The sequence below is a fragment of the Polypterus senegalus genome, chromosome 12, assembly GCF_016835505.1.
Source record: "Polypterus senegalus isolate Bchr_013 chromosome 12, ASM1683550v1, whole genome shotgun sequence".
Taxonomy (NCBI): domain Eukaryota; kingdom Metazoa; phylum Chordata; class Cladistia; order Polypteriformes; family Polypteridae; genus Polypterus; species Polypterus senegalus.
In genome coordinates this window covers 59,971,340-59,984,772 of record NC_053165.1, presented here as the reverse complement: position 1 = coordinate 59,984,772, position 13,433 = coordinate 59,971,340, and the positions used below count along the sequence as shown (strand labels likewise).

The 13,433-nt window shown below is 39.0% G+C and overlaps 1 protein-coding gene across 1 annotated transcript in view; it reads left to right on the top strand.

The window, feature by feature from the left end:
- LOC120540820 (sodium/glucose cotransporter 1-like) overlaps positions 1-10,069 on the top strand; it is a 28,550-nt gene extending 18,481 nt beyond the window's left edge. Inside the window, exons 13-15 of the mRNA XM_039771895.1 lie at positions 4,321-4,536; positions 6,003-6,102; positions 7,807-10,069. Coding sequence (XP_039627829.1) covers positions 4,321-4,536; positions 6,003-6,102; positions 7,807-8,021 — 531 coding nt within the window. The 3' untranslated portion in view covers positions 8,022-10,069. The remainder of the gene's footprint in view (positions 1-4,320; positions 4,537-6,002; positions 6,103-7,806) is intronic.
- Positions 10,070-13,433: the final 3,364 nt, after the last annotated feature.

The window sequence follows — 13,433 nt, the reverse complement described above, 5'->3', positions numbered from 1 at the left end:
CCATTTATGTTCTGTTAAAACAAAACGTTTTAACTACAGGATTCTAAAATTATACTTGTTAATTTTTTTCAGTGCCACCATTATTATTCCTAATGGATGTGTCCATGTGTCTGTACTTGAACATAACACATCAGTGAATACATACATCATCATACATCATGTCTATTGTCTCATCAGTGTTAAATTCAGAGGAACAAATGGGCACGCTTCAGTTATTCCAAATATTACTAGCTTTTTAAAATGTTATTTTTTTGCTACTGTTCTGTGATAATCTGACCTTAATCTCAGTCTGAAATATATATATGATTTTGAATAGTTTTACTGTCAAATACTGCAAAGAGTATGCGACATGTGTTTTGCCCTAATTCTGGGCTCATCAGGCGTACACACTCACTGCAACCTTTCTCTGGGAATCGAACTTCGGACGGCCTATGATCTGCTTCTCGCAACTGAAAGAGGACACCGTGGTAGATGTTTGCCGACTTGCAGACCAACCACAAGCGTAGGTAACCACCCATACGATCAGATTGTGATTCAGACTACAAATGCCATGAATATATATATATAAAATACTGTGTGCACAATTATTAGGCAAATGAGTATTTTGACCATATCATCATTTTTAATGCGTATATTCCAACTCCAAGCTGTATTAACTTGAATGCTTATTGGATTTAAGCATGTCAGGTGATGTGTATTTGTGTAATGAGGGAAGGTGTGACCTAAGGAGATCAACACCCTACATCAAGGTGTGTATAATTATTAGGCAGCTTCTTTTCCTCAAGCAAAATGGGCCAAAAAAGTGATTTAACTGACTCTGAAAAGTCTAAAATTATAAAAAGTCTTTCAGAGGGATGCAGCACTTTCCAAATTGCTAAGATATTGGGGTGTGATCACAGAACCATCAAGCATTTTGTTGCAAATAGTCAACAGGGTCGAAAGAAACGTGTTGAGAAATAAAGACGCAAATTAACTGCCACAGATTTGAGAAGAATCAAACGTGAAGCAACCAAGAAACCATTATCCTCCAGTGCTGTCATATTCCAGAACTGCAACCTACCTGGAGTGCCGAGAAGGACAAGGTGTTCAGTGCTCAAAGACATGGCCAAGGTAAGGAGGGCTGAAACCCGACAACCACTGAACAAGACATATAAACGGAAACGGCAAGACTGGGCCAAGGAGTATCTGAAGACAGATTTTTCAAAGTTTTTATGGACTGATGAGATGAGAGTGACACTTGATGGACCAGATGGATGGTCCTGTGGCTGGATAAGTAACGGGCACAGAGCTCCACTTTGACTCAGACGCCAGCAAGGTGGAGGTGGGGTACTGGATATGGGTTGGTATTATTAAAGATGAGCTAGTTGGACCTTTTTGCATTGAAGATGAACTCAAAATCAACTCCCAAACCTACTGCCAGTTTTTCAAAGACACTTTCTTCAAACAGTGATACAGGAAAAAGACCATGATTTTTATGCAGGCCAATGCTCCATCACTTGCATCGAAGTTCTCCACTGCGTGGCTAGCCAGTAAAGGCCTTAATGATGACAGAATAGTGACACGGCTCCCTTCCTCACCTGACCTAAACCCTATTGAGAACGTGTGAGCCCTTCTTCAACATGAGATTTACAGGGAAGGAAAACAGTCCACCCCTCTGAACAGTGTCTGGGAGGCTGTGGTTGCTGCTGCACAAAAAGTTGATCGACAACAGAAACTGACATTCCATGAATGGAAGGCTTATTGCTGTTATTGAAAAGAAGGGGCGCTATATTGGTCACTGATTTTTTTTTTTTTCCATGTCAGAAATGTTTATTTGGAAATTATGTGTTGTTTGTTTATTATTCTCACTTTAACAGATGAAAATAAACAAAGGAGACTGGGAAAATGTAAGTTTTTGATTTAGTTGCATAATAATTCTCCACACTAATAGTTGCCTAATAATTGTGCACACACGTGTATTCCCCTGATGATGTTCACACTCACATTTCCTTTGCGTAACATTCAGGTTTCAGGTTCAATAACATTTTGGATTAACTGATGGCACTTTATTTGTTTCATATTAAAATTAATCCCAAAAATACAACTTGCCTAATAATTGTGCACACATAAATTTTTATTTATTTTTCATTTAATAGTTTGCTTTTCTGATTTCCCTTCAGATGATTCCCAAGTATACTAGGGGGTCTGCTCCCCCGGGGTTGGTTTACCAGATATACAATTTAAAGAGATTGTTATTTTCATGGGAATTGTTACATATGCATTATTTTCACTTTTACTTTAAAACTTTTGCAGAAACAATACTGTACTTGTCCTTTATTTCTGGTCCCGGGCATGGTTAAATCTCTTTCTCGCAGGACGTATAACGCTGCTCGCATTGTGAAGGGGGGCGGCTGAACCTACACTAAGGAGAAGCGGTTGGATCATCTACTGGCTTGTTGCTGCTGCTGCTGCTGGCAAGCTGCGTTTTCTGCATGTTGCTCTGCGCGTTGATCATTTCAAAGCCTGTACAGCAGCTGTTCTTTTTGCCACTTCGTATCTCTGTCGCTCGCGTTGTGAAGGGGGGGGGGTCTTAGGGTGGCTGAACGCATGCTAAAGAGAAGCAGTCGGATCATCTGCTGGCTTGCTGCTGCTGGCGAGCTGCATCTTCTGCTTGTTGCTTGTCGTTGTTTTAAGAGCTGTGAGCACATGATGCGTGTCTGCCAAAAGCATTCCAGCAACTGCTAGGTTAGATGTCCGTGAACTGGTTTTAAATGTTATCTGACTGCCTTCTTTCGCGGGACGTCAAATTGTCTTCCGAGAAGATCATGTCTCGTCTCCCTAGTCTCCCGTCCAAGATTTTTATATATGTATACATTTTTTTATTTTTTTTTAATAGTTTGTTTTTCTGATTTCCCCTCAGATAATTCCCATGTGAACTCCGATGGGATCCGTCGGGTTTAGGAAGATAGGTGGATGATTTGTGTTTCTACTGTCGTTTCCTCTGATTTAATTCTAACTTTCATTAAGCTGATTTAATGTTGTATGCATTCTATATTTTTCTGTTTCTAATCTTGCATCTCCTTTGTTTAAAAACCCTGTACTCTAAATTGCTTTATATTTTAGTTTAAGTGACTTCTAATTTTTATCTGAAGCCCCTTTCTATCCTTGTACTCTTTTAACATGGTTAATCAACATTTTAATAAATGAAGTTATATTGTGCAGAGGACACTCTCGCCCCAATGTTGTGATTTGAAAAGACAGATGTCCCGTCTCTGTGTGTTCTACCAAAAAGCAAGATGAAAACTGAATTGTAGTCAGTCAGCAATGAAGCAGCATACCTGGTCAACATAGGACATGGCACTCCACCAGTCCCAAAATGTCACTAAGAATGTACCATACTAAATTGTAAACACACTTTGCTGCTGTTTTTTCTTTTCTCACACATTTTTGGATTCTAGAAGTTAATGTTGCACAATGCATAATGACTTAAGTGTTGCCTTTTCAGTATTTAATTATTAAAAGATTTTTTTATTGCCCAGAGTCTGCTGTTTGCTTTTGCTGTCGTGTCGAAGCAGATCACAGTAAAGCCATCTTCTCCTCCAACATTCTGTCTGTTGTGAACGGAATGGCAACGCTGCTCATAAAATCGCCACCAAAGCAATACCAGCAAAATGACAACACGGCACATCCATCTTTTCACCAAACTAGATCAGCACTTGCTTATTGTGCTTACAGACAGTTACCACATTCTTAGGAACTGGGACAAAGACGCAAATCATTTGCATTATGTAGGACAATTGTTCAGCAGTTTGAGTAAGACCTGTAATGATAACTTCATGAATTTCTCTTTTAGGAAGAAATTCAATAAACGAGTCAATTAACAACCATTTTGCCAAAATCTCAACAGGCTCCAGTTTTCACATCTTTGTGTGAGAACAGAACAAAATGTGATCCTGGTTCCTGTGAGGCTTTTACATTATAAGCAGTGTTGTATTTCATGCTGCCACATCCTAAATAAGCACTTGAAGGGGAAATGCCAGTCTCAAAACAGAATATTCAAAGCCTAGAAAAATGAGTTTCTCACTCCAGATCTTTTAGGTATTAAATCTGCCTGGCTTTTTTTTTTTTTTTTATTCGGAGTCTTGTATTCTCCTGTGCTGTGCTAGTAATACATTATTGATGCTTTCTCCAGCCTTATGCCCTGATTCACAGCTGCTTGCACATTTCTAGAATTTTATTTTTTGCGTTGATCCAGCGATTATGTTTAACCTCTTCTTATTCTGAGTTTTTTTTAAGTATTCCTTCATTGACTTTTAACAATTCAATTTTTCCTTTTCACAGGGTGCCTTTTATGGCCTGGTCATTGGCCTGTTGATTGGGCTGTCACGAATGATAGCTGAATTTGCCTTTGGCACAGGCAGCTGTGTGAAGCCCAGCCAGTGCCCTTACATCATCTGTGGTATTCACTATCTCTACTTTGCCCTCATTCTCTTTGGAATCACCTGCATCATTGTGGTCTCTGTCTCTTTGATGACCAAGCCTATTGATGACAAGCATGTAAGTTGTCCACAAACACTGGCATGCCCCTTTACTATCAAAACCTTATCCACAAAGTTTATTTTAACAGTTAATGCATTACTGGGGGGCACAGTGGAACAGTGGTTTGGTCACGTCTGTGTTGAGTTTGAATGTTCTCTCCTTTTTTGATCAGGTTTTTCTTGAGATACTACAATTTTCCTCCAGCATACCAAAGACAGGCATGTTAGCTTAACTGGCAACTTTAAACAAGCCCCCTAATAATGAGTATGCCCTGCAGTGGTTTGGCTTGTCTTGGGTGTGACGCGGTCAGGATAGGCTCTGACCTTTGTGACTTTAAATGAGATAAAGCAGGTATGGATACTAAAAGAATGATGGACTGCTCAGATGCGTGAAAATGAACAGAACTCGAAAGATGGGTGCTTTACCTTATTTTTCATAGTGGCAAATGTCTAGTTTTTTTATTGTGTTACATTGCCCTCTGCTGTTCAAGCTAGGAAGCACCACCTGATCTGGCAAACCTGCATCCATCTGTCTTATATCTACTGTGCATCTGAGGAATGTGAATACATAAAAAATGCTGAAAATGTTAGTATATGAGGGACTGCAAAAAGCTGCTCAAAGTAAGTTTTAGAGTCATTTGTGGAGAGTTCTGTTGTGAGTTATAAAATCTGAATTATAAGTTATTGGGCAAAGATGTTTTATGGGACACACCTTGGAGCCCACTCGTACTGGGTCAGTTTAGAACCAGCATTTGCTATAAAACAGGCATCTTTAGGCATGTCATAAGACACCAAAGTGCAAGTGTGCAAAATCGTGCAGACAAGAGGAGAATAAGGAGACTCAACATGGACAACGTCTTGGGGGGGCGATTTGAAACCAGAACCGCTGCATTGTCATTGTACTCCATTAGGATTCATGCTGAACTTATTGTGATGGTACTTAACTGTCTGGCCAGAAGGTGTTCTAAAGGCTCTCTTATGTCCTCAATTATGTATCTTTCTGTTTAAAATGGTGCCAAATTGTCTCTGCTTTACTGTAATATGTTACCATTACATTACCTAAAAAAAATAATCATTCTGTGAAGAAAGCCAAATTACTTGGTGAGATGAGTGGAACTGCGATTTCTAATGAAATTCACAACAGAGAATTCTCTTCTTGTCATTTTGAATGCCAGCACTTCTCGAAGATCAGCTGTCTTTATTACAACTTTAGACTGGTAACAAGATGTCTTAAGGTGGTCTGGCTAATTAGATATTATTTTCAATTCTAGAAATACTTACAAAATGGCCCAACTTATTAGTCCGAACAGCCCAAACTAATGTCCCCATCAGTGCTAACACACACTAACGAACACGTTTTGAACATCATGCGTGCCTCATATCACAGGGCTTCCAGCTTTCATTTGCTGATTGGTGTTCTTGAAATCTTGTGCCATTTACAGATGTCTCAACTGTTGTCTGAAATGCGTCTTCTTTACCTTTCAGCTGTACCGCCTTTGCTGGAGTTTGCGCAACAGTGTAGAGGAGCGAGTGGACTTGGAGTCTGACAACCTTGAGGTTCAGGAGCAACCAAACGAGGACCAAGGTATATTGCATGCAGTTAGACAGAGCATAGAAAAGAAACCATTCATCCTTTTAACGGTGCAGAAGGATTAAAGGCCACCCTGGTTTATTATTTGACTAGCACACAGTTTAGATATTCTGCTTAGATATGTGGCAAATATTATACATGAGTGCAAACTGACAGGAGGATATCCTTCTTAGAAAAGTGTTGGTAAACAGAAAGCCACTGGAGTGTACCACTGGTTCCTAACATGGGAGCCTAATCCTACTTATGATGTCCATTGTTGCACTTGTTGTGACCCTTTAACCCAAAATAAAGGCCAGGAGGTGTAGAATTAAAAGAATTAATCCAAACAAAAATAATACAGAAAGGTCTAGGTTATCTAGAGACTACGGAACACAATAAACCTACAAGGCCCGTCTGGGAACGCTTGAACAACAGCACAAGCTCTGCCTTTCTGAGACGGTAGTCATTCTAGCTGCTGCCTACCGGAGGAGAGCCGCCTTCTAGTACCCGCCTACTTGCTCCCGCCATTTGGCCAACTTCTGATGGTCTTTCTTCTTCCTGCCACTTGAGCCCTTGCTAACACTAGTTCCCATGGGCGGGGGAAGAAAATGAAAGATGATCTTTTATGGTATTTTATAGTGATCAGGCAGCAAATCAACACTGACCTTGTATTTCTGCGAAGATGCAACATCACAAATGGCAAGTCCAAAAATTCTTATGGCCTGTGAATGCAGCAATTGTCTTGAAGATTTGTTTAGTATCTTCATGATGTTATTCATAGTTTTGGATCTTAACGTGGATTTGAAGTCAATCAATCCATCTTTATCTTGTCTAACACCATTCACAGTGTACAACTTTGGAAGGTGCTCAATACAGCAAATAAGCCTACATTTCATTATAAACTTTTATATTCAAGACTAAAGTGTCTATAAGTAAGGAACCACATAATAATACGGATGCGTATCCAGAGAGAACAGTATATTAGTGTTAGGATTAGACCAGTTGTAACACACAGTGGTATAAGAGCACAATTATGGCTCCGGGAGAGTTATTACTCAAAACATAAGATGGTCAGGAAGTGTTAAGTCTGTCTGTGATGATAAACTCAAGATAAAAATTCAAATGACTAATTAAAAATATGACACACCATTGACTGAGCTGTGTGTGTGATCCCAAGGAGACCATTGAATGGCTGCTGTTGGAATATGTGTGGTACGTTCACATAAACTGGCCCCACTTATGGGCTGCAGTTAAATATTTGCCAAAAGAGCAGCTACTCCACCCCAAGCTAGCTTGCTTTTTTGCCCTTATGGTAGCCTGGCCTGAACATTCATGCTTGTACGTCAAGTAAGGGCTTACTGCAAATGAAGGTGTAGCCTCATTAAAATGGCATAGGAAAAATGAGAATACAGTAGATGTTCGCTGTGCCTCAGGTTTGTGTGCTTATATACCAGTAGTTGGTGTTTTAGACCATATTTGTGATTTGCAGTAACAGGTGGGTTCAATCCCTGTGCCCAGTGAGGCTGGCATATGTAATGGCTCCTAGTGATACCGACCTGAATAAGCAGGTTAGAAAGTGATTGGCAGGGTGTTTTATTCTGGTTCTACTTCTTCATGGTGCTCTGCATTTTGCATTTTTATAACATTTTACTGGAACTGAAGGCCCCGAGCAGAGTAGAGTCGGCATTTGACTCATCTTGTTTTGTGTCTCCTTTTCAGGTCCAGTGGAGCCCCCTGGCTGCCTCAAAAAATTTTACAATTGGTTTTGTGGATTCAGCCAAGATCCAACGCCCACACTCAGCCCAGAAGAAAAGAAGGCAATGGAAAAGAAGCTGACTGATACCAGTGAGGCGCCACTCTGGAGAAACGTAGTCAATGTGAACGGTATCATCTTGCTGACAGTGGCTGTGTTTTTCCACGGCTTCTATGGCTGAATGCTCTATTGTATGTAGAAAGCTGTGTTCATTCTTGGTTGTCTTGACTGACACCCAATAGATTTTATAAACTTTTTAGCTAAAAGATCTTCACATTCATTCCTTGCAACAAGGAATATATTATTTACATGACTTGAATGAATTCTTTGAAAATTAAACAAACAAATTTTTGAAAATCAGCGTAAAGTAATTTGGCAAAGACGTAAATGAATTTGAACATGGAAAGAGGAGAATAAACAATGAGAAAAATGATTGAAACTTTAGAGCAGGGGGACTGATAGATAGTCATGTTAATACTAGCAGAGGTGTGTAAGCCTGGCCCATATAAACTACAGCACATTATAAAAGTCAGAAAATGTCAAAACACTTCTCATGTTGCCTAGATGCAGCTTATCTTCAGTTCCACATCACTGAGGATCATCAGCTGTGATTCAAATCGAACAACTCCTCCATTCGGTGTGCTTTTGAGTGTCTCATCATCAAATTCTCAGTAAAAGCTCATAAGGAGGCTTTTAGGAGTTTGTATTTACCTTTCATTTGTTTTAAAAGAACGGAACCTGCTTTGAGTCAACTTCACTTTGTGCCACACTTTGGCTGTCAACCAAGTAAGATGGCTTCCCTTAAACTATACCTAATTATGGATGGACTGCAAAAACCTTTTCATCTTCATGTGTCACCTCCCTTCTATGTGATGCATTTCTAAACCTTCTACCTTTCCACTAAATCTGTCTGCAGGGAGCCACACATTGTTCATGAACGCCTCTTCTGTGTTATTTGTAATTAAATTTGGTATAATAAAGTGGGCAGTAGAGCGATGTTGTGGTTAACACTGCCACCTCACAAATCCAGGGTTCACTCTGTCCCTGCATTCCAAATCTCATATTAAAGATTCGCTCTTGATAACTCAATCAGTGTGGCCTTCTGGCAGTGGTGCTGGACTAAAAGACACAGGATTACTGTTTAATTTTGCCTTTTTTTCCCCCGATATTTCTGTGACAACAGAAACAAGCCTTGATCCAGCTTGCATGAAGACTGACATGGTGACTTGGTGTCTTTAAAACAGCTGTTGCTGGGCAGGGTTTGATCATGGTGACATCCTTACAGTTGTCAAGAGAGTTTAATATGCTCTGAGAGAAACTGTAATCAGTCCAGCATGTCGAGGTATATCAGGGATGATGCTCGCAATGGTTTTTGCAGAAGGGTTCTCCATGCCATCAGGAAAGATCTGGGAGGCACAAGGGAACAACACCACGGAAAGACCAGCGGATTGTGTAGCAGATTCTTTCCTCCATTCCTTTTACCGCCAACAGATGTTGAGCACCTTCTGTGGATCAGCAAGTGTAAGGCATCCAGACCACTCATTTGTGGTGAAATTTGATTCCTGAAATCCACTGACATCCAGATCTGAAGTCCCCTCAGTTTTAAGCCCGCTGAACTGAAGTTGGCTAGCATCTTCAAAGATGATTCCAGCTTCTTCCTGGAGAATTCATTGTTAATGGTGTAGTCTACCAAAGAATCTCGAACAGCATTCTTGCCGTTTAGAGAAAACATTGAAAACAAATCAGTAATATGACAGAAGCACATGTGATCACCTAACATAAAAATATACTATAAAATTTTATCAGTGGGAACAATACAGACCTGTCCATTTTAAGTCTGTTATTTTTGTGTGTTGTTTTTAAGATAAAATGTAGCTGTAATGTTTTATACCTATTTCATTTGTGAACCAATCATTGCAAAATTTGTATTCAGTTGTGATCTGATTATTTCTTCCTAATAGGCTGCTGTCGCCTTTCAGCATTAATCTTAAATGAAACTGATTGCTTGGATTTTTTTTTTTAATCCTAAACCTCCTTTTACCACAAATCGGATGATTCTGTGAAAGATTTGATGTGTAGCCTTTCACCACGGAGAATGTCTTTTCAGTTTCACTGTATTATTTATGGTTTAACAAAAAGTCAGTAATTATTTCAGTAGGATAAGTTGGGGTCAACAATCGGACCAATATTCATAATTGGGCATAAACTGTAATTGTCATGAGTGGTTTATCATGAACCAGATATTCTTAGAAAAAAACATTTTATATATATATAATTTTTTTTTAATTTATTTATTTATTTATTTACTTACTTAAATACAATTTGATTTATCACAACCTGTTGTTAAATAGAAAGAAATACAGGTAGAACTTTATTTATTTTTGGGGGAAATTTAGCTTTTTACAGAAGCTTAATAATAAATAAATATTATTTGACTATTCATAAATACGATAGATTCTGACATATCATCAGTTGACACATACAACAGGATCTCTGTCCTTAAATAAAAAACAGTGAAGTCATCAAACAGTAAGAAAATTAATGTGAACCATAGAGAATGAATTTTCAAGTTAACACAATTACAAAATTGTCACAAAAGAATGAAAATGCTGTAAATTTAAGTCCTAAAATATTAACATATTAATCTGCTGTACAATGATCTTTTTTTTTTCCCCAGATCTGTATTCATAGTGGATAGTTAATGTTTGAAATGAGGAGCCTTAAGTTTTTCTTTTCTAGAAAGATACAGAAACTTTAAATTAATGCATATGTTTGCTATAATCAGGATAGTATCTGCATTGTACATGTTTGCTAAAAATCTTCACTTTTAAATAACAGTAGGGGGCTTTGCCTCCTGCTTGCTTGCCCCCCACCGTCCCTGGGCCTGCACTACACACCAGCCACTTTGCGTCTCTGCCACTTGCGTATGTGGATTTCACTTTCACCAAGCAACAAATCTTTTAATTGACGTGGATACGCCTCTTCAATGGGAAGAAACACTACTTTTCCCTGATGGCAACATGAATTACATGATCTACAAGTCTCCAACTTAAAGTTTATATTCAGTCTCTTTTTGCTCTTACGTCATTTCACATAGTAATAATTTCCAGTTGTTTGTTATAATGCGATCTTTAGTATCATTTTTTGAGATGTTTGAATTTTAGTACTTTCATTATCTCTAACCTGCTCTGCATGTTTATTGCGACAACAATTTTGAATTCTTTACAGCGGTCTACTTTGTCATCTACTCTTTGTCTTTTATTTCCAGCCCCAGGCGTGGTTAAATCTCGAGACAAAGTCTCATCTCAGGGGACATGAAAATATCTCTCTGAAAAAGTTACGTCTCGTCCCAGGATTTTTTATTGTAATAGAGAGATTTGTTTCAATTCTGAGTGCTTGGTAATTCATTGTGGAAGCCTCGCTGAGTGCCTGTGACATGTGCAGGATGTGCTGTTGCCTCCTCCCATTCGGCTGCAGTTGCACATTCTCCTTGCTAACATTTCACTACAAATATACTTGGAATAGTTCTCTTGCATTGTTCTTCGTGTATATAGTTCTATTATTAAAAATCTAAAATGTTGTGCAGTATTTCAGAATATACATTTGCATAATTGTGCACTCAGTTTGTTTCATGAGGAAATTTTTAATGAACGAGAAGTTTATTGTCTTATGTTAAACATTAAATAAATCACATAAACAAGAGTACTGTTTTAGACTATATAAAAATAATTCTTCTGAATTCAGTAAGAGTCAATATTTACGTTGGCATCAGGTAACTACAAGATGAGCTGGTTTTTTTTTTTTTTTGCTCAGACTGCATGTTTTGCTTGCAGTCTCCTGATATGTCCAATAAATTAAGCAACGGAGCAATTAGATTGAGTTTTGCAGTTGTTGTAGTGATCTTAAATATGCACTTTGTTGACAAGACAAATGCTTTAAAACCGAAAAGTATTCCCAAAAGCAGGTAACTCCTATAATTACAGGTCTAAACGTTACAATGGCGACTCTGACTATAAACTGCTTTAATAACCTTTACCCTTGTTCCTCACAAATTGCACAATCTTGTGAATCTTTAGAGATAAGAACTTTTTTTTTTTTCATGTTTTTCATCAACACTTCCACCCACTTCACATTCAGCCCCCCTCCATTACCACCCTAGAGGGTTTTTCATTTAGCCGTGTTTTCCCCACACCCAGATCACTTTAGTCACTTGCTGCTCACTATTTGAGTTTTTGCCTTTTTATGTCACATCTTGGTGATTGTTTTTATTTTGGAAATTTTCACGTAACAGTAATCATGTAAGTCTGTATTGTGCTTAGAATAAATATTTGAATTGGGCTTTGGAACTATTTCATGCAAAAGTGTAAAACAGTAAATACAGTATGTCATTTTGTAAGTGATTGCAAACAACAGTGGAATTGATAAATTGTGGGTTTCGTAATAGTTTCAGATAATGCAAATGATATATTCTAGAGAAGGAGTGGGCAGTCCTGGTCCTGGAGGGAGGAAGTGGCTACAAGACCATTCTTAAGCTGAATCCCTTTGATTTTCTGTTTGTTACCTTTACTTTAACGTCATAGGAAAATGAACAAAATGGATTGGGAGGGGAGGTTGGGAGCAATCACTGATACAGAGGAAAGTTGAAAAATGATCCCTCGAGCTTTTTTTCCCCTAAGTTATTTCAATAAAAACTGCTACCTAATTATACATAGGCCTAAATGATTTAGGTAGCGGTTGAAGCGTATCACATTTTAAATTATGTCCATAGATAACGAACGGCAAAGGAATTGCTTTGCAGTTCACTTAGCAGCTGCTCCAGGTGTGTTGCATTTCAATTCATGATGACACGTTAATCCTGCCAAAATTAAATGTAATCAAATCACCAATCAGCATTAAAACAAGGTGGGCCAAGGAGCGTCAATGGTTGGGGTGAGAGGCATTCCACCTGTAAACGTTTGTGTGTTCTGGCGGTGTGAATGGAGGAGTGATTAATGTCCAAGTGCTGTCTATTAGAAGTCTTCAAGCTATCCCGCCTGTGAAGGACCAGGGGGTGCTATCGAGCCCCAAACTCCAGACAGAACTGTAATGCACACAATTTCAGGTTCAAATAACAGATTTTATTCTTCCAAATACCTTCTAAACAATACAGAATGTAAATTAACAGTGAATCTGTCCTTTATCCTCTTCTCCTCCCAACTCATCTTCCTCCTGCAAGTGTTGTCCTCCGCCTCCCAACTCTAACTTCCTTGAGGTGAAGCAGAGCGGTCCTTTTTAAACCGGATTCTGAGAGTACTTCTTGTGTCTGCCCACAATCCGATGGCAGTACTGTGCTTCTGGGTCAGATGGAAGTCTCTAGAAGCCAGGGGTAGTCCCTACCTGCGGCTCCCATTGGCTGTAGTCATGGTATACCACAGGGCTGTAGCATGGGACCACACTTCCCAGCATGCCTATGGGCTGAAAAGCAGGGGCAGCAGCATAAGAATGGTGCACTGCATTGTATTGGGGGATTACTGGAGCCAGGAAGGCCAACTCCTTGGATCCCATCATTCTGGCCTTAGTTCCTGGCAAGGGACCTTGACCTAGTCGGGATTTC